Source organism: Perca flavescens, chromosome 7 (genome assembly GCF_004354835.1).
Source record: "Perca flavescens isolate YP-PL-M2 chromosome 7, PFLA_1.0, whole genome shotgun sequence".
NCBI classification, from domain to species: Eukaryota; Metazoa; Chordata; class Actinopteri; order Perciformes; family Percidae; genus Perca; species Perca flavescens.
The window spans coordinates 28,330,770-28,352,617 of record NC_041337.1 but is presented as its reverse complement, the minus strand read 5'-3'; the positions used below and the strand labels follow the sequence as shown (position 1 = coordinate 28,352,617).

At 39.5% G+C, this 21,848-nt stretch overlaps 3 protein-coding genes across 3 annotated transcripts; all 3 read right to left on the bottom strand.

Moving 5' to 3' along the window:
* Nucleotides 1–39: 39 nt before the first annotated feature.
* Nucleotides 40–7,246, bottom strand: htr6 (5-hydroxytryptamine (serotonin) receptor 6). The gene is made up of 4 exons (XM_028582631.1): nt 6,704–7,246; nt 6,407–6,634; nt 4,352–4,486; nt 40–396 (listed from the first exon to the last, which is right to left on the bottom strand). Exons 1-4 carry the CDS (start codon nt 7,244–7,246, stop codon nt 40–42), a joined length of 1,263 nt encoding a protein of 420 aa, XP_028438432.1.
* A 2,163-nt stretch (nt 7,247–9,409) lies between these two features.
* Nucleotides 9,410–12,629, bottom strand: micos10 (mitochondrial contact site and cristae organizing system subunit 10). The gene is made up of 4 exons (XM_028583847.1): nt 12,496–12,629; nt 10,198–10,245; nt 9,730–9,836; nt 9,410–9,620 (listed from the first exon to the last, which is right to left on the bottom strand). Exons 1-4 carry the CDS (start codon nt 12,557–12,559, stop codon nt 9,612–9,614), a joined length of 228 nt encoding a protein of 75 aa, XP_028439648.1. The 5' UTR covers nt 12,560–12,629; the 3' UTR covers nt 9,410–9,611.
* Nucleotides 12,630–13,420: 791 nt separating this feature from the next.
* On the bottom strand, nt 13,421–18,279 carry sike1 (suppressor of IKBKE 1). Its single transcript, XM_028583229.1, has 5 exons — nt 17,734–18,279; nt 16,787–16,892; nt 16,543–16,685; nt 16,303–16,416; nt 13,421–14,504 (listed from the first exon to the last, which is right to left on the bottom strand). Exons 1-5 carry the CDS (start codon nt 17,890–17,892, stop codon nt 14,385–14,387), a joined length of 642 nt encoding a protein of 213 aa, XP_028439030.1. The 5' UTR covers nt 17,893–18,279; the 3' UTR covers nt 13,421–14,384.
* Between the last annotated feature and the right edge of the window lie 3,569 nt (nt 18,280–21,848).

Here is a 21,848-nt window from a genome sequence, read left to right as displayed (position 1 = left end):
AGCCCTGACATACCATACTAGCATTTCCATAATTGCTATTCAATCCAGGGTGTCGACCTGATTGGGCAGAAGCAGAGGCAAATCGATGCCAGCGTGCTCTGCATCCAGCAGGTTGACCGCATCAGTGGCAGTGGCGGGGGCCTGTGTGGGGTCAGAGGCCAGCGGAGAGGGGGTGCTGCTGGCGATGTTGGGGTCTCCTGAGTTGCGGAGAGAGAGGGAAAGCGCTGGCGAGGGTCTTCTCGGAGACTGCGAGGAACAGCAGGGCAAGAGCTTCCCCAGAGCCCGCTTGAAGTCTCTCATGAACAGCGGGTAGATGATTGGGTTCATGGTGCTGTTGCAGTAGCCCAGCCAGGTGATGGCGTCGAAGAGCGCCATGGGGACGCACTCACACACTGCCTGAATGAAGACGGTGGAAAGTATTGTAGGCATTAAGGCATCAAAAGTTCATTTATGGTAAAATCTAAAAAATAATGAAGTTTAGAAATAAATACAGAGAAATGGGTAGAGAAATAAATACAGAGAAATGTCACCTTAAGGCAACTTGAGTTTTATTTTATTTTTTTACCCATAGCAACAGAGTCCCTGTTTCTTTTGTGCTGTGCATGTGCACGAGCATGTAGGCAACACAATACACATTCCCTGCTGCTGGTTTTGTTCTGCTTATGGGCATATGTGTATATATGTATGTATGTATGTGTATATATATATGTATATATATATATATATATATATATATATATATATATATATATATATATATATATATATATATATATATATATATATATATATATATATATATATATATATATATATATATATATACATTGCCAGATTGGATTAAATGTTGCATTGTTTATTTATTTTTTTGCATTTATTTTTAATTTCCTATATAGTGTACACTATATACGAAACAAAAACTAGATGCAAAAATAAACATTGCAACATTTAAAATATTCAAAACATTGGCTATGCAAAAGATTTTTGGAGGGAGGAAATGTATTTAACACGTTTGTAAGACCTCAAGGATACAAACAATGTAAACATTACTTTGTTTAAAAACTTGCCAAGACACCTTAAATGATAATATATAATATATAGATGCAATTAAATGAATAAACAAGTAAGTAAAGAAAGACAGATAGATAGATAGATAGATAGATTTATTTATTTATTGTCCAATTAACGTATTTATTTATCTTTTTTGGCTAAATGTATATTTATTTAATCTAAATTCATAGTGCAGATTTATCTATTTTATGTTTACTTCCAATCAAAAATAAAATATAAATGAAACAAAACAAAAAAAGAAAAAAATGAATACAGAAATAAATAAATAAAAAGTGTATTTATTTTCCCACTCATTGATCTGTGTTTTTTGGCAACATGTAGGCTATAATTATTTTGTGTAAATATATTTATTTCTAATTTATTGTACATATTTTTTTTTTCTATTTGCTTTCTGTGTCCAATTGCGTTGTGCAGCTTTGAAATAAATAAGCGATTACATAAAGTATATATATATATATATATATATATATATATATATATATATATATATATATATATATATATATATATATATAATATATATATATATATATATATATATATATATATATATATATATATATATATATATATATATATATATATATATATATATATATATATATATATATATATATATATATATATATATATACACAGTGGTGTGAAAAAGTGTTTGCCCCCCTTCCTCATTTCCTTCCTTTGCATGTTTGTCACACTTAAGTGTTTTGAACATCAAACCAATTTAAACAATAGTCAAGGACAACACAAGTAAACACAAAATGCAATTTGTAAATGAAGGTGTTTATCATTAAAGGTGAAAACAAATCCAAACCATCATGGCCCTGTGTGAAAAAGTGATTGCCCCTAAACCTAATAACTGGTTGGGCCACCCTTAGCAGCAACAACTGCAACCAAGCGTTTGCGATAATGCAATGAAAGCGTCCTGGAGGAATTTTGGCCCACTCATCTTTGCAGAATTGTCCTAAAGTTACATTAGAAGCAAGCGGCCTTTTTAAATACCACAACATCTCAATAGGATTCAGGTCAGGAATCCAAAGTTTCATTTTGTTTTTCTTCAGCCATTCGGTGGTGGACTTGCTGGTGTGTTTAGGATCATTGTCCTGCTGCAGAACCCAAGTTCGTTTCAGCTTGAGTACACGAACAGATGGTCGGACATTCTCCTTCAGGATCTCTTGGTAGAAGCAGAATTCATAGTTCCTTTTATCACGGCAAGTCTTCCAGGTCCTGAAAGCAAAACAGCCCCAGACCATCACACTGCCACCACCATATTTTACAGTTGGTATAATGTTCTTTTTATGAAATGCATCGCCAGAATACTTAAAGAGTTCCACTTTTGTCTCATCGGTCCACAGAATGTTGTCCCAAAAGTCTTGGGGATCATCAAGATGTGTTTTGAGGCGAGCTTTGATGTTCTTTTTGCTCAGCAGTGGTTTTCTCCTTGAACTCTGCCATGCAGGCCATTTTTGCCCAGTCTTTTCCTGATGGTGGAACATGACCTTAACTGAGGCAAGTGAGGCCTGCAACGTTGTTATTTTGTGCTCTTGGGGTAATTTTGGGCGGCCGGCCACTCCTGGGAAGGTTCACCACTGTTCCATGTCTTCGCCATTTGTGGATAATTCTCACTGTTGATTCCCAAAGCTTTGGAAATGGCTTTTAACCCTTTCAGACTGATAGATCTCAATTTTTCTTTCTCAATTGTTCCTGAATTTCTTTGGGTCTCGGCATGATGTGTAGCTTTTAAGGATCTTCTGGTGGACCTTACTGTGTCAAGCAGCTCCTATTTAAGTGAATGAACAAATAATCAGGCCTGGGTGTGGCTAGAGAAATTGATGTGGACAACCACAGTCATAGTATGTTTTAACAAGGGGGGCAATAAATAAGGGCCATGAATTTTTTTCTCCTTTAATAATAAACACCTTCATTTACAAATTATTTTGTGTTTACTTGTGTTGTCCTTGACTTTTTGTTTAAATTGGTTTGATGTTATATGTGACAAACATGCAAAGGAACAGGAAATGAGGAAGGGGGCAAACACTTTTTCACACCACTGTATATACTGTATATAGCCCATTCATTAAACATGTATTTATGTATTTACTTTCCCTGTGCCTTTTGGGCCCCTATGAATTTGGAATGAAATCTTCTGAAATCATAAAATAAAAGAAGACATGTTTTATTCTTTCTCATGATAGACTGTCCATCACTCTTTTATTATTATAATTTTTTTACCAGACATCTAATTTCCCTTGAGTAGAACTTGTAAATAAATTTACGTCTGGCTGTTCAAAACTCTGATCTTGAACATAACCACTAGGCTTAGAGAAGGACAGTGAAGGAGGAGACAGCTGTTAGAGGAGAGCGTCCAATACTATCAAGATGAGACAGGGAGGCGGTGGGAATAGGACAGAAAGGAGGGGGGCGTTTCACACACCACATTGAGTGTGAAAAGGAAGGAGAGCGCAGACATAGTCAAGTCTCTGTGCTCTATGTTATGCAGGGGGAGAAGCGAGAGGGCACAGATGGGAAATCAAAATGACTGGATCATTGTAAGCTTGAAAAACAGGACAAGTGTCATTACCAATTTAGATTAAAATGTTTTTTCAACATTCATTTACTCTCGCCGAAGGTTTCCATGGCCACCGATGATATATTTGCTTACTAATGAGTGTGTGTTCTTAGTCCGATCAAATCAAAATGAACAACTTCAAAAAAAAGTAGGCCTATCAATTATAAAAGATACTGCGCTGTGTCGTTTTGCTGGGTTTTGGAATGAGTCACAAAGCTCAAATGCCAATCTATTTTCTCGTCAGATAGCTTGGCAAGGCTGTGACGCCAAAGCTGGCAATACAAATACAGAAATAGACCAGTATCCAAGTGTTTTCTTTCTTTCACATTTATTTCACACTGTTTTGGTGCCCACCACACATTTGTGAGAAAACTGACAAAAAAAAACAAACACTGAGTGACTCACGCAAGGATAATAGTAGAGCTAATCCAGAAAAAAAGACAAACAACCTCAGACTTTTTTTTTAATTGGTGAAGGAAATGGTTGCAAATCTTTATAGTGAAGAAAGAACCCCTCACCTGTGCATATAGGTGAAGGCAACCTGGATAGACTGAAGCTATTCGCCCCCTCCAGCTGTATCTCACATCCAAGATTTGTTTGACATATCAGATGGGTGCTAATATGTCACGTTACCTGTATGTTTTTCATTTTCATTGACTACATTTCTGTGTCGTATCTGTGGTAGAGTCAGTGTCTGGTCCCTCTACTGACCTGAGCCATATTGGTGATGAAAAAGGGCAGCCAAGCGCTGAAGAAGAGACCCAGGAGGACTCCCAGTGTCAGACTGGCCTTCAGTGCCCTCCGACCCTGCCTGTGAGCCAGACAACGCTCACTGTTCACTGACGGCTGTGGACAGTTGAAGACAATACAAATGGTTAATCCTAGAATTATAGATAATATAGGCTGCGAGGTAAATTGTCCTTGCCTGCATTACTAATTTGGAGAAGCTTCTCTGGTTAGCTCTTTATGGCCTATTTGACATCTCATGTTGGATTCCTTAATGCATTTAGTGCATAATTCCCAAAAACATTACTTTTCTTTTCCATTCCTCATTAATATTTATTGTATCAAAGTATCGTACGAACACCTCCAAATTCCTAGATACCAAACGTGCCAGGCTTATGTATAAAAATGTGTATAAAACGATGCACAAGATGTCTAGAATATTTCCATTTGATGGACTTGTGCAGCTATAAAAGGAATTCATTTAGAATTGATTGTTCTGTGTGTGTGTGTGTGTGTGTGTGTGTGTGTGTGTGTGTGTGTGTGTGTGTGTGTGTGTGTGTGTGTGTGTGTGTGTGTGTGTGTGTGTGTGTGTGTGTGTGTGTGTAGGCAAATGTGACAGACTATATGTGATCCTTGCAGACGGGGGGATCTCTACTTTCTACTTGCATAAATAAAGAGCAAAACATTTTTATAGCTGCAGCGTTATTGTAGACTGTATCTCTTCAGATTCTTTTTTTACAGCCGGATAATGATGAACAAAGTGTAGGTATTTGCCATATCAATAGACTAATCTATTACTAAATAGCCTCATTGCATTGGCTGTAAACCTTCACGGATGTTGAACACAAAGTAGTTTGCACTAAACATAAAAGCAGCTTGGACCAAGTCAGTAATACTTTCTGATACTTTCTAACTAGGTCATCTCCAAGGTACTTTTATAATGAAAAACACATTAGGACAGTCAAGTGGGTCTAGACACAGAACTGATGTATTGGAGAGGTATAAAATGGAAATATGGCTGCCAAAAAACAGCTTTTAAACAGCGTTCTTGCAGTTTTTTTTAATTTTGTTTATTTCACTCTTATACCATCATAGATACTGACTGATAATTATTCTATCCATCTTTTGACATAGAAGCCACTGTTTACTGGTGTGTAATCTCACAGGCCACCATCCTTCAAGCTTATAGAGGTCTGGATAGAATCTTAAATAGTTGGGATAAAAAGAAACCTTGGAAATTCAGATTCAAGAGGGTTTGATATGTAATCATAAAAGTAACACCACCAGGGGCTGCCCTGGGAGCTCACCGGGTAGAGCGCGTACCATTAAGGTAAGCAACATCTCCAGGTTTATAATTGCTGCACTTGGGACGCCTGGATAGCTCACCTGGTTGAGCATGCGCCCCATGTACTTTGCTGTGTCATGATGTCATTTCCCCTCTCTCTCGCCTTTCACATCTTCAGCTGTCCTGTGTAATAAATGTCCAAAATGCCCCCAAAAAATATTAATAATTGCTGCACTTCGATGATATCTCACTTAGGAGTGGATTTCAACAGCATATTTGGCATTTCAAGGGAATGGCGTGAGACATAGCTATTAGGAATATGGGTATATACCAGTTTAATGTAAAACCTTAAAAATGTCATGTTAAAGGTTTAAGAACTCTTACAATAGATGGACAACTGTGTGTGGTTATTATCTCTGTGCCACCTGCTCTGAATCAACCTTTTCAACTCCTGCTCCCGTTAAGGTTTGCTCTACACTGCTGATTTTTGGATGTTTGGCTTTCCCTTTAGAATTGTTGAGTGTTTTATTGACTGTCTTGATCAGCACTCATACATTGAGCACTATATATATATATATATATATATATATATATATATATATATATATATATATATATATATATATATATATATCTGCCTGGCTGGTTTGTTTTACTGTTTAGTCTCTGTCTAGGCTTACCGGTACATTTTGTGATACAGGAGGTTCCTGGTGACTGCAGTCATCTCTGTCCTGCTGAGCTTGCCCTGCTGCAACCCTAGGTGACGGAGGCCTGGAGGGTTCCCCTAGAGAGGGATGGGGGTGCGGTGGGTGGCTCAGCGCTGCGACCCTCTTCGCCTGCCTCCGCGCTACCAGAAGGATCCGACAGTAAGTGAAGCAAATGGCGCTGGAGGGCAAAAAGAACGTGAGTACAGATGCCACCAGGGCAAAGGGCAGGGTGACCTGCAGGCGGCACTGGAAGGAAAGGCCTCCCGATGGTGACAGCTGAAAGTAGGATGCCGGGTACAGTGTGTCAGAGTAAGAGCTGACGTTGCTACTGCTGATCCCAAGAACCGATGAGTGTCCACTCCAATGGCCTAAGCTGTGCCATTTCATCTTAATGGGAAGGAAGGAAGCCAAAGCTGCCAACCCCCAAGCAGCCCCTACCAGGAGCAACGCCCGAGGTGGAGTCATCCTCTGCTTGTAGCGCAGCGGTGAGATGATGAAAAGGTAGCGGTCCAGGCTGATCACGCACAGGTTGAGAATGGACGCGCTGCAGCACATGACGTCAAAGCAGAGCCAAATCGGGCAAAAGGCAGGCCACAGCACCCAGGCCCCACACAACACATTGAGCATGGCTGGGGGCATGACCACCAGGGCCACCATGAGGTCAGACAGGAACAGAGACACCAGGAAGCAGTTTGAGGTGCAACGCAAAGAGCGATGGGCAAACACCACAGCGATAAGCAACATGTTGCCACAGACTGTCATGAGGATGATGACAGTCAGCATGAAGGCCAACAGCCACGGGCCGCTGCCGGTGATGTTCCAAGCACTGGTGGTGGGAGAGCTGCTGTTGTAGCTTCCTACGGAGCCAGACAAGTGAGAGTCAGCCATGGTGCTGGTTGGCAACAACCAATCAAGCAGCTCCTGAAGATTTCCCCTTCAGGCACCACTAGATGCTTCACACCTTAACCAGTTCTCCCTTGCAGCCAAAGCTCTCACTTTAGGGACATTGTTGAATAAAAAGAGGTCTTGTGATGAGAAGCCATCCAACCCTGTCGCTGTCAAGGTTCACCGGACTGTTCTCCATGGGTAAATATCTCCATCTCCCTTTGGCAGGAATACATCCAGGTGCCCTGGGCTTACTTCCACTTCCACCAGTACAGTGATCAAAATCACATACACTCATCTCTCCATCCTGGCCAGCATGTCCCTGCCTCATCCACAGCTAAGAGCCCGAATGAGCAATTTCGATAGCTGACAGAGGGTTTTCGAAGCAGCATGTCACAATGATGACAGTCAGCGGAGGAGGGCACACAGAGAGCTATCTCAACTAGGCATCCGAGAGCTGTGCTGATGAAAGGAACTACTGGAGATGAAGAGAGCTAGGACCAATTCTCAGAATTATACCTCACCTCACAGCAGTGGAAATTGTACAGCTTGCCTTCGCCGAGCTGGAGCTCTGCTGCTTTTCACAAGTCCTTTTATTCTGCGAAACAGAGATGGGGAGCCCGAAAATGGACAGACAATTGTGAAGCAGTCATTTGCAAGGCTCTGTTCATAAGTGCTGTGCAGGTATCATGGTCCTTGTAACGCTGCCTTTATATCCCTCGCTCCTGTTAATCCCTTTGTCGGCCACTCCAGCGCGCCTCCCAGCCAGAGCGCACAGTTTCTGAGGAGGAGCGTGTCAAAGCAATGAGCTGTTAATGCATAACCATGCACAATCACAGCCAAGATAGGAGTTGGTGTGGGTGGTCTTTTTCTGTGTTTGGTCATACTGTTTTTATCTACTGAGGGAAAGGCATTATAAAGATTTGATGTGAAGTGCTTTTTCTTTAAAGATAGAATTTCTCTTAGAATTTTTCTTTTTAGAGCAGTAGTCGCAATGATTAAAAACAAGCCACCCTCTCTGACTTTTTCATGTTTTAACGATTTACAAGACTAAATTACACTGAATATAATTAAGCTTTTTTACTCTGCAGTACATGCCATGGAAATGTCATGGTATCCTTCCCTATTCAATAGCCTTGTCTCAGATTTGTTTAATCCTTTTTTGACTTAATGATTTCCCTGATGACAACTGCTGGCCCCTTCAGATACGGGTGTATTTCACCTTGAGTCACTAGTCAAATCTTGATTTTACACACGTGATCTCCATACAACTTATGGGACTTCTGAAACAATTGGCTGCACAAGTCGTGATGATTTAAGTGCATCAGAGTGAAGCGAATGCATACGCAATCTATTCTTTTGCATTTTAGAATTGCACAATTTACATAAGCTTTGTCTTCATTTTTCTTCTAATGGCATTGTCAAAAAGTCTAATTGCTTTCACTATGGCTCAGATTTTAAAAACAATTAAAACATGAAAAATGTTCATCAATAGTAGATTTGGGTTTCATTGTTTTCATTTACCATGGATGCAAAAAAAAAATCACATAACTGAAAAAACAATAAAGTCACTTCACCTTGTTCCCACATTCTCAATCCAGCAAATAATTATTCACTTCCCAACAGAAGGACTTGAATAAAAAAAAGACAACATAATAACAAAAGCATGTGGTAAAATCATGTGCACTCCACATTTTAATAGCCTTGCCATTCAAATACTAAGCATAATATGCAAAGCTCTCAATTGTCATGCCCCCTCAGAACTGACTAATCTCCTCCATCACTACGCCCCTGTCATCTGCCACATCAGATCAGCTGCTGCCAACCTTCTGACCCCTTCTCACCCACACCGAGCCCACCACCTTCTGGGACAGCGTTTGCATTGCTCTCCCCACCTTCCTCCACCCCACCATTTCAGAAAATCCCTCCCACTCGCATTCAGAAATCAACTGAAACACCACCTTTTCAAAGCTAACGCTTGACTCTTATTACTCCCTCAAGTGTCACAATTGCTGCTTGGAGTGATGGAGTATAATCTAACTGTTATAATTCATTACGTTACTCTTGTTTCCCTACTATATAGTTCAATATGATTTGAAATGGGTTTCATCCATTATAAAGCATCTGAGGGAAGAAAAAAAAAGAATCACCAGGGCGTCATTTTTTGTCGTGATGAAGATTATTTTATTAAATATACACAGGCTGTCCTGATCAGGCACATTCAAATCAAACAAGAGTCATACTAGGATGGATCGTTCAACCGGAAGACAAGAATCTAACTGTAGAACAGTGCAAATGGTGACTCTCACACAAACAAAACAAAAAAAACATGTCAAAAAAATAAAAAAAGTCCCTCGATGACTTGCAGCTATTGCTCCTGTTAAAAGAAAATAGAAATTAGTTACATTAGTTACAACAATGACAGGTTTGTTATTCTAATAATAGAGATGAGGAAATATTTCTGTGTTTTTATTGCATAAACAAACCTTGTCACTTCTGTGCAGCAAATAAAAGGACCTCAGGTCATTCTGACAGTTGGCATATGCCATGCCAAGTCCCGTTCCTGAGCCGAATGAAATCGGCCAAGTGTGCCCTACAAATGAAACAGGTACTTTATCTCTTCTCAAAAATGTCACAGTGTTATTTTAAATCGTATGGCGAGATGGCGTGTGAAATCATTTTCACACTCGCTGTGACACCTTTGTCTGTTTGTCTTTTTTTTCCTTCCGTAATTAACTTTTATATTCACATGCTCTTTTTTGTGCTTTTAAGAATGGATTGACGAAAAACACTCAAAAGGCTGTTCCTGCGTAAAGGAAAGTGAAAGTGTTTCCCTGCTAGCAGTAGACAGCTACTTGTAATGTGCTCCTAGCTCTGCTCCTCCTGTCAAGCACCTCTGAGCTTAATTACAAGTTCAAGATGCATTAAAGCAACAATCCATTGAAACTACTTACGTTTGAAGAACAGAACAGAAAACACGATTCCTAACCCCAGCCCAGTGCCTGAAAATAGAGGAAAATGAAAACTATTATTATAACATGGATGCCAGTGCACCTTTAATAGACTTTTTAATGTATTACTGCTATTATTTCTCTATTGTGTGCAGATGCTGTCTTATACTGTCTCTTGACTTATGTACATTAACATTATGTATTGTATATTTTCTATGCAGCCATAACATAAGCTTTGCTGCTTTGTAATGCACTGCTTTCTAAAACGCATGGCAATAAACTCTAAGTTTGAACTTGTACTGTCATTTATACAGTAGGGTGGCGGGAAGTAACGTCACAGTATTGTACCCATATTTTCTCTAAAACTGATCAATTATGTGGTGTAATTATTTGCACACAGCCTTCTTAAAAGGTCCCATGGCATGAAAATTTCACTTTATGAGGTTTTTTAACATTAATATGCATTCCCCCAGCACTGCCTATGGTCCCCCAGAGGCTAGAAATGGTGATAGGTGTAAACCGAGCCCCGGTTATCCTGCTCTGCCTTTGAGAAAATGAAAGCTCAGATGGGCCGATCTGGAATATGGCTCCTTATGAGGTCATAAGGAGCAAGGTTACCTCCCCTTTCTCTGCCCAGAGAATTTGGCCCACCCATGAGAGAGAGACATCATGGCTTTCAAACAAGCAAAGTGACAATTGGTCAAGGCCACCCCCCCTCTACTCCTCTATAGAGAGCCAAAGTCACGCCCCTTCCGGTGGACCTCATGGGACCTTAACTCAAAAAAAATATGAATGGTATAGTGAACGGGGAGAAGCAAATTATTTTTTTGATCCCGTTTGAATTGAGCCATGGATTACAAATATGATCGTCAATTTAAAAGATAATTTTTCAACCGAAGAAAGTCTCAATTAGCCGTAGGTTTTTCATATGACCACTTAGTTTTGTGTGAAACCGCTCAGTGAACTACATCTCCCGTCTCACACTAGCTACCTCACCTAGCTTGATGCTCAGCTAGCTTAGCTCTGTTAAACAACACATGTAACATTATCGTAACTGCTGTGTTTTATGCAGTGAAGTGTTTTCAGCAGATAAGCAAAAGAACAAGCGAGATCCTCTGCTCATTAGAGTAATGTTACGTCCCCGGTACGATACACACAGACATCGTAGCTTCAGCTTCATCCATGAAGTGTGTAGTCTTTCTAATTACGTATTTTCACAGTCTTATACTTCAACAGTTTAACAATAAACTGAGACTTTCTTCGGTTGAAAAATAATGTTTTAAATTGACGAACATACATCCATGGCTCAATTCAAACGGGATAAAAAAATAATTATTATCTCTCCATTGACCCTCGTTCATATGATTTCGAAAAAGATAGGTCCCATGGACCGGAAGTATAAGGGCGTGACTTCGGCTCTCTATAGCTACAGACAGAGAAATGGCACATACTAAGGAAAGCTCATTGTGGGACTGGCTCTAGTGGCTGTAATTCTGCACCAAGGCTGAATTATGGGAAAGAGACTTCAGATACAGTATTAGGGGACCACTAAGGCCTATATAAAAGAGACTTCAGATACAGTATTAGGGGACCACTAAGGCCTATATAAAAGAGACTTCAGATACAGTATTAGGGGACCACTAAGGCCTATATAAAAGCATCCAAAGAGCACCATGTCATGGGACCTTTAAAAGTGAGTCAGGTACCTCGCTCCAATAGCTGATGCTGTCACTAACATCGCACCAATAAACTCCACTCAAAAAAAAATTACAGAACCCACTGATCTATAATACCTGTAATTAATCAAGCAATACTGTACTTTAATAAATAAACTCAATTTTGAACTGCTCCCTGTCGCCATGTATATGTAACCTTTTGGAATTATAAACTGAGTTTACGTGGTATTAAAAAATGCTTTGTATGAATGCCGAAGTGGTCATAATGTTTCGTAAAGTGTCTTACTAAATGTCCTAGCAAAGGTGTAACATTAAGTTAACGTTAACGTAATACCGATAAGCAAAAGCATCGCATTTATCATTTTATGAATGGCGCTCGCACTTAGGATCTTCCTAACAGTAAAATCTGAGTGAAACGCAAATACCGGTTACTTATGAGTAACCTTACATATGATATGTGACTGGCCATTTAGCTAGTTGTCCTTTACAAGCCCTTTATGGCTAGCCTGTTAGCTTCTTGCCCAGTCAATGACAGCTGTGGACTAGAGTAAAAACTGCTGCTTATTTTTTTCTTATTCTGGGACATTACAATGCCGTTATACGCGAAAGACTTTAGGATATTTACCGAGTTTAATGGCACCGTCTGCCAGGCACCGGTCCCACTTTTTCCCCAGCTCCTTTTCAGACATGCTGAACAATATCTAGCTAGCTTCTCCGACTACAAGTGTCAAACGCAGCTACGGTGCTGCTTTCAAGTGCTGTCGGTAATGTACAACTCTTACGATTTTAAACGCAAGGGACCGTGATGAAGTGCAGTGGGTTTTGGGCATGAATGGATGTATAGGTTCTGGGCCGCCTCTTACAAAAGAAATCTTACTTTATCCACTCGATGTTGTTGATACAACATATGTGGAGGAAAACAACTCAAACAGTCGAAAGCTCTTTTATTCCTCTTCACTTGAACGCAACATTACCCTACTCTTGCAAACCTCGCGATGCGTTAAAACCATAGACTGTAACGGTCAATGGTTAAAACCAAAAGCCAAGCGGCTTAATGTCGCCATCCTGTGGTAGAGAATACAACAGTAATTCACCTCCATACATTCTGTTTTTACTGCTAGGGTGTCATTTCCACTCAACACATGTCCCCCCAACTTTATTTTTAAATCCCGTTTGTGACCCCCTCACCTTTAAATTGTGAACATTTTTGACTCCATAAAATGATTCTCTCAAGCCTTGGCGATCGGCCCTTATATTAAACAATTAAGAAAGTAAGACATCTTTTTCGTATACATTATTTAGTACTATTCCTTCTGGCAGAATTTATCATTATGATCAACTTAATTATTTCCTAGATTTTGTATCATGATAGTCCCTAAATGTATGAAGAAGTGCAGGAAATGGGATTCAAATAGAAAACATTTTTTTCTGGCAGGAGATGCCCTCAGACCTCCTGTTTTGTGTCCCCCCCACTTCTCAAACCAAAGTTAGGCCCATGATACTGTCTAATACATTTATGTTTTGGCAGATAAAAATATTCACATTCACACTTGTTTTTAAATTGCAAATGTATTTTAAAGTTTCTGAATGAAATTTTGTTTGACACAAACAGTACACTGTCTTGAAGTCATTACAGCATGTTCACCGTATTAACACTGATTTCCTGAGATGACAATATACAATTTCTGACACATACAGTGCGCAAACATTTTATATCCATTAAACAAAAACTTGGCATGTTTTGAAACTGTTACCATTAAATAAAGATGTGCCAGCGGGGACACCTCTGCGTCCAAAACTACAAAACTGGTAAACACAGAACCTAAGTACTAAACATGAAAAATCATGTTATATATGACATCTACAAACAGACTGACAATCGTATCAAATTCATTAGTGATAGACAATCACATACAAATGATCCACCGTCACTCCTCAGCAGGCAAACTGTGTGAAACAAAAGTCATATTGTTGGCAGAGTGATTATCAAGCACAGCTTCTTAAAATGGTGCAGACTACAAGTTGGCTTCTTAATGGACTTCAAGTGAACTCAAAGCAAGGGTGGTTATGAGCATTTTACACATTTTGAGTGTGTGTGTGAACAGCAAAGGGGCACCAAAGAGGTAGAAACTGTGTCTTAGAAGAGTAAATGCATCTTTGGGCAAAAACAAAATAAATCCCCTTTGCTCTTACTGCCTTTTACTCCAGTACATGTGTCTTAGCTCCCACAGAATTCTTGTCAGTAATACCCAAGACACCTCATTAAAAGTCAAGGCTTATGTGAAATTCACTCCAACACGACTGCAGTCATATTACACATACTGTACATAAGAAAACAATAGCTATCATACCGGAAGGTAAATACATCTGACAGCCAGAATGTTGTGTTTAAGTGGCCTTCGCTACAAAAAATATGCTGTGGTTTGGGGCTGCATGTACAGAGATCATCAACCCTGTCTCCTGGTCTTGAAGAGCTTATTGCCACAACCACAGTTCACACTGAAGCTGTTCTGGTCACTCATAGGATGCTGGCTGAGGGGACTGTTCTGCTGCTGGCTGGTTGGTTTCTTCCCTTGCTGTCTTCACAGAGCTCTTGCTGATGGCCAGGAGATCTCGCAGCTCCTTGTTCTCAATCTAAAGAAGATAGAATAACTATATATTTAAGGGAAAACTGAAGTCCAGATGTAATTGTATCAACTTCCAGAAACAATGTCTCGGTTACTGTGGATATTCGACATACGTTTTTGCTATTTTCATCCGGAAAAAGAAATCCCTTTAATTGTAATTTTTTCCAATGCTGTGAGTGCAACAAATGTAATTCAATTATCCTTAATGAATTGGATGACAGTAAATATCTCTAGATGGATATCGTTAAACCAAAACAGTCTGCATGACTACATATCACTACAAGAGAAAAAATGTCAGAGTTTGGCCACCTGATTCTATATATAAAACATAGAATAAGAAATTCAGAAAAAAAAAAAACATTTAAAAAAAGCCAAGACACACCGCCGACGTACGGCCCACGTCAAAACAGCAGTTATGCTATTCAACAAAGAAACGTTCTCCCTTCGTCCTATAATGGTCCTAAAATCGATACTAGAGTAGCCTACTTCCTTGTCTAGTAGGGGTGGGAATCTCTTGGCACCTCACGATTTGATTCAGAGGCCAACGATTCGATTTTAAACCGATTATCGATGCAACGTACATTTCCATGTGTGATTTTTTTAAATATACATATAAATCTGAGTTTGCTACTCAGAGTTTGCTAATCACTTCCTAGACAAAGTTTAGATTTTGACATATACAGTATTTGTCACCCACAAGTTTTAAGGAAATGTTTTGTCTACGGAGGTTTTTATTTTGCAGTCATTCCATGCTTAAGCCTTAAACGATGTGATAAAGTAGATGAATGTGTTTTGCCTAATTATTTTACGTATGTCTTATCAGATCATGTGTATATATACAAAACGTAATTATTTTTTTCCTTTTGGTTTCTTTTCTGCACTCTTGCCTAAACTCTAAGTTGTTGTCCATTATCCCATCCTCTTTCAGTCACTGTATTTTCTGATTTGTAATTGTCTGGAGACAGTAACTTTTAAATAAAAATCAAGAAATTTTTTTCTCAATTATTAACATATCAGAATCGAGCATCGAATCATCCCAGAGAGAATCGCGATGCATCTAAGAATTAACCCCTATTGTTTAGAGCTGCAATTAATAAAATGCAGAGGAGGAGAAAATAGCATCGGTCTTCACAAAAATCATCTGTTGAGTGTTTGATGGTAATTTATTTGTGCTTTAGAACGTAATCAATGTGAAACAATAGTCAAATAAGCTGTTTTTCTTTCTGTCTACTGTACAATGACAAATTCAAGTAGGCTACAAAACATTTGGTCTCAACGGTCTCAACTACTTCCAGAAAACGCTTAGTTATGTTGTAACCTTGGTTCTCTGAGTGAAGAGACTCTCTCTCCACCAAACATATGGAAGAAGTAACAGTGTAACTGTTAGTTATTCAGGAGAGAAGCCAGTCATTTGAGTTTATGGCAAAATCTTTCATTGCTCGTTTTTCATTTTGTGACTTTTGATTGACAGTCATATTTCTTCATTGAAGTTTTCTGTAAAATAGTGTTAAAATCTCATCTTGTCTCGATCTTGTGAACCCAATCTCGTGTCTCGTCCCGTCTCATGAGCTGGGTGTCTCGTCACACCCCTAACACATATTATTCAATTACGGTATATATTTATGTAGGTGATACATGCAAACTTTGTATGTACTGTATGTATTTCTATGCATCACTTCCTGTTACCTTCAACAGATACCACATGTAGATACAAAGACAGTATCAGTGTACAATTTCAACAACAACAAAAAAAAAAGCTTCCAAGAAATATGGATTAACTCAGAAATCTGAAGCCCTGTGCTCACCTCGAGTTGAGCGAGTCTCTCTCGAACAGAGCAGTAGTGCTGATCGTCCACCTGCACTGCTCTTCTCATCACCTGGCCCATCTCGCATATCCGCTCCACCTGGTTCTGCACTTCCTGGAGAACAGTCGGAAAACAAGATGTTTCCTAAAGTCAGTGCATTTTTTTTCTTAATGTGCACCCATTTGGAATCCTAACCTATGAATGACTGAGAATTTGAAAATGTGAAGACAGCTAGTATACTTTTGCGTGGTTCTCATGGAGGCTAAGCACAGGTTTGGTGTCCAACTCCTTCTTTGCCATCATCAGCTGGAGCATCTGCTTGCGGTATCGACCCATGATCAACTCTAGCGCATACTGATGTTCTTCAAGAGATAACCATAGTTCTACACAGACACATGAAGAGGGTTAAAAAGATGTAAAGCACCAATCATAAAATCAACAGAATAGAGTGGAGTTTTTTTTTTATATATATATATTTTTTTACCTTTATTCTCCTGCTGTAGTTCTTTGATTTGGGTGTTTTCCTGATTCAGAAGGACATGAGGCTTGTATTTGGTCAGCTCCTGAAACCCTGAAGTGTCTTCTGTTTGCTGAGAGGAGAGAGCAGTATAGGGCAGTGGAGAGAAACGATAAGGAATAGAAAGATGTGTTGCTCCGTTTTAATATTAAAATCAACCATGACATAGGGGGATTATGTAAACTTCAAAAACACATATTACAAACATATTGGAAACGGAAAGACACCTTACTTCAAAAGTGGTATAATTACAACAACAGAGTATAATAAAAGAGTTTCAAGGTACAAGTTATAATGAAAAGTTACTTCAATCTTAGCATCAAAAGGTAAAGTTCTACTAAAATATTAATCAGCTCAATAGGAATGTTTCCATGACATTCACAACATCTAATTGTAAGTTGCTTTTTCACAAATAGGAAGTTTAACTCGTTGGCCAACAGTTTATTCTTTGTGTTTGTTAAAAGCAAAAAAAACACATAAACAAAATAACAAAAAATAACGATCTCAGGGAGAGGGCCAAACTCTTGTTGTATATTTATTGTAAAACTATTGTTGAGGTTATCTCAAACATACACATATAGGCTACAAAACTTCTGAGCTTATCATTTTTGAAAACTTTAAGGATGTCTAGCACAACTGAGCACAGAAGTAACCCAACAAGCAGCACTTCATTTCATCATAATCTCTGCTCTTGCTCTGCATTGGTTCCCATGTGTTTAGATGAGAGAAGGTTGTGGGTTCATGAGAAGAAACATTTTTGATTTCTTTATTTAACAATATTTGTTCTGAATGTATGGGTGACGTTAAGTTAGAGCTGAACAAAGTCCTGTCGTACCACTTCAGTGTGTACGCCATTGAGTAGTGCAGCACTTGAATGACATTTCTTTGTAACCGGTTGAGATACTTGCCCTTACCTTTTCTGGAAGGGCATTTCCCACCTCTCTCATGCTCTGTACTCTCTGGCTGAGGGCCCCGGACTGCTCTATCAGTCCCTCGGCGGCCGTGTCGTGCTCTTTCAGCCTCTCGAGAAGGGTCCGGGCATCGCCCAACACTTTTTCCAAAGTGCAGGCCATTCTAGAAACTGACAACTCCTGTATGTAACGTATACGAGCTAACTTCACACTAACGTTAACGTTGCCAGCTAGATTGAAATACCTCGCAGTGTTAGCTTACATTGGCTATCTAGCCTTGGTTAGCCGAAGCAGCTGCAACGCCTTTATGGCAACGTATACAAACTATTGCGGGCCTTCGGAAGTATTTGTCGGTACACAGAGTAAGTACAGTAACATGCAAATGAATAATCGGTCTCTGTTTTGTTGTCAAGTGTACCGTTTCCGTGTGAGACAAAAAATAACGTCACTTCCGTATCTTCTTCTTCTTCTTCTTCTTCTATGTACACGAATCGCAAACCAAAATCGAGGTAGGTACCGCCATCTATTGGAGAGTTTAGATGGACGTTTGACATAAGCCACTGTAAGGCTATGATTAAAAACAGGAAAAAAAGACGACAAAAAAACATACTGTCTATGCAAAAAACCTCTATGCAAAAAACAGGAGTGGACAGAAACCATAGACAGTAAAACAAATGGACCAACAGATTCCGTGCCTCTGGATGGAGACCAGTGAAAAGCACTTTTCTGGTGAGGGCTGAGCATTACTGCGCAGCCTCCAACTGAGCTCGAAGACGTAGATGTGAAGCGAGCAACCTGTCTGAAAGTTGTAAGTCTTCTGGTAGCTGTGCCAAGAGAAATTTCAATAATTCCCAATCTTGCAGAGACGGAGAGCGTAGGTAGCCTATATGTAAGGAGATAACATGGGCACAGGCTAATTATTGCTAACTAAAATGCTAGTTAACGTAAGTAATTAAAGGTCCCATGGCATGAAAATTTCACTTTATGAGTTTTTTTAACATTAATATGCATTCCCCCAGCCTGCCTATGGTCTCCCAGTGGCTAGAAATGGTGATAGGTGTAAACCGAGCCCTGGGTATCCTGCTCTGCCTTTGAGAAATTGAAAGCTCAGATGGACCGATCTGGAATCTTCTCCTTATGAGGTCATAAGGAGCAAGGTTACCTCCCCTTTCTCTGCTTTGCCCGCCCTCAGAATTTGGCCCACCCATGAGAGAGAGACCGTGCGTTCATGGACATCGGAAAAATGTTTTTCCGAGTGAAAACGTCACCATTCATGTAACATCCTGTGGGAATCGGAGGTGGGAAACTCGGGCCAGATTCTGCTAACTGAGTTTCCCAGTTGGTGACGCGTTGTTGACAACTGATGACGTTTGATGGAGGCGACTTTGGTTCACTGAACATATTTCAATGACAATAAACTGTTTATTGTGGACAAATGCCTCTGCCAAGAAACATGCACTGACATAACATGTTTAAAATGATTCATAAATAGGCCCATGTATAAAAAAACAACACATTATCTGTGTCTTTTCTCGTTCGTTTTCCTGCAGATAACACAAACAAACACCTGTAGATGTGCTGTTTGGATGCTCGCATAAGAAAACAGCAGAAAATATTTTGTTATTGTGGCCTCAATGTTTTCACACACCTGATGCTCTAGGCTCCGCCCAACCGTTGGTGGCAGTCATGCAAAAAGTTGTTATGCCAAACGTCGATATAACAGAAGAAGAAGAACACGCATCCTGAGCATGTGAACGCTGCCAGTCGGAAAAACAACGTAACCACAGGGGCGGTCCCTGTTATTCCGAGGTGGCATGAACGCGCCAAGACATCATGGCTTTCAAAGAGCAAAGTGGCAGTTGGTCAAGGCCACACCACCCCCTCCACCTTGACACACCCCCCCCTCTCCTCCTCAATAGATACAGATACAGAAATGGCACATCCTTAGGCCCTGTTTACACGCTCATGGGTGAAAATGAAAAATATATTTGGATATGAGGTACGTGTTGTGGAGAGAGGCTTACCCACTTGACAGAAACCCAGGTGAGTTTGTAAGAGTCCTTCCTGGAGAGGACTAGTCTCGCTTTGCCAGACCTATCTCCACAGCCTAGTGTCAGCGATAGGAAAGGACTAAAAGGACATGAAATGTCATGAAACGGAGGTTTTTGTTGTTGTTGCAGTTTTTCATCTGTTGAGTGTTTGATGGTAATTTATTTGTGCTTTAGAACGTAATCAATGTGAAACAATAGTAAAAAGCTGTTTTTCTCTCTGTCTACTGTACAATGACAAATTCAAGTACAAAACATTTGGTCTCAAAGGTCTCAACTACTTCCAGAAAACGCTTAGTTACGTTGTAACCTTGGTTCTCTCCCACCTTCTCTCCCAGTAATCTTCCATGTCAGAGGCTCAGTCATGTTTAAAGGTGGATAATTGGCTTCTTAGAACATGAAACATGAGGTGGTCAGATGTAATGTGATAAAGTAGATGAATGTGTTTTGCCTAAATATTTTTAAGTCTTATTAGATCATGTGTATATATACAAAATGTAATTATTTTTTTCCTTTTGGCCATTTTTGTGTGTTTCTTTTCTGCACTCTTGCCTAAACTCTAAGTTGTTGTCCATTATCCCATCCTCTTTCAGTCACTGTATTTTCTGATTTGTAATTGTCTGGAGACAGTAACTTTTAAATAAAAATCAACACATTTTTTTTTTCTCAATTATTAAGAAAATAGCATCGGTCTTCACAAAAATCATCTGTTGAGTGTTTGATGGTAATTTACTTGTGCTTTAGAATGTAATCAATGTGAAACAATAGTCAAATAAACTGTTTTTATCTCTGTCTACTGTACAATGAAAAATTCAAGTAGGCTACAAAACATTTGGTCTCAACGGTCTCAACTACTTTCAGAAAACGCTTAGTTATGTTGTAACCTTGGTTCTCTGAGTAAAGAGACTCTCTCCACCAAACATATGAAAGAAGTAACAGTGTAACTGTTAGTTATACAGGAGAGAAGCCAGTCATTTGAGTTTATGGTAAAACCTTTCAGTGCTCGGTTTTCATTTTGTGACTTTTGATTGACAGTCATATTTCTTCATTGAAGTTTTCTGTAAAATAGTGTTAAAATTGCATCTTGTCTCGATCTCGTGAACCCAATCTCGTGTCTCGTCATGTCTCGTGAGGTGGGTGTCTCGTCACACCCCTAACACATATTATTCAATTTTGGTATATATTTATGTAGGTGATACATGCAAACTTTGTATGTATGTATTTCTATATATCACTTCCCGTTACCTTCAACAGATACCACATGTAGACAAAGACCAGTGTGCAATTTAAAAAAAAAATATGGTGGAGTGTGGGGGTGTGGCCTTGACCAACTTCCACTTTGCTCTTTTGAAAGCCATGATGTCTCTCTCTCATGGGTGGGCCAAATTCTCTGGGCGGGCAAAGCAGAGAAAGGGGAGGTAATCTTCCGGATCGGCCCATCTGAGCTTTCATTTTCTCAAAGGCAGAGCAGGATACCCAGGGCTCGGTTTATACCTATCATCGCCGTCAGTTTGGTTTGAAATGTGCTGGGGACAGAGACGCATCAGGAAGTACATCTCCAGAAGTGCTTGGTACAATCATAGACAGTATATAAAAAGGGTACAATGACGCATTAATTTTTTTTCTCTTTCGCACAGGTCATGTTTTGAAAGACGCTGTCCTGTAGCTTACTAATGACTAAAAACGTGGTTTAAATGTACGTAAACAATGATCAGTGATTACCAAATTTCTCTCTCATATTGCTCCTCATAACCACTGAAAACTGTCAAAAAATCTAACCCAAAGTCCAATTATTATGGATGTTATCTGACATCTGACGAGTTTCTGCTTCACATTTTCAGCAGGGCAGCGGAGCGGCTGTTGGTTGACTCCCCACGGTTCTCATGGACTTTATAGCCTAACGTGAAAAAGCTTAACGTGGTTTAATGTACCTAAACAACGATCAATCATCACCACATTTCTGGTTAGATTTTTTGACAGTTTTCAGTGGTTATGAGGAGCAATATGAGAGAGAAATTTGGTAACCATTGATCATTGTTTAGGTACAAGCTTTTTCCTCGCCATAGGCGC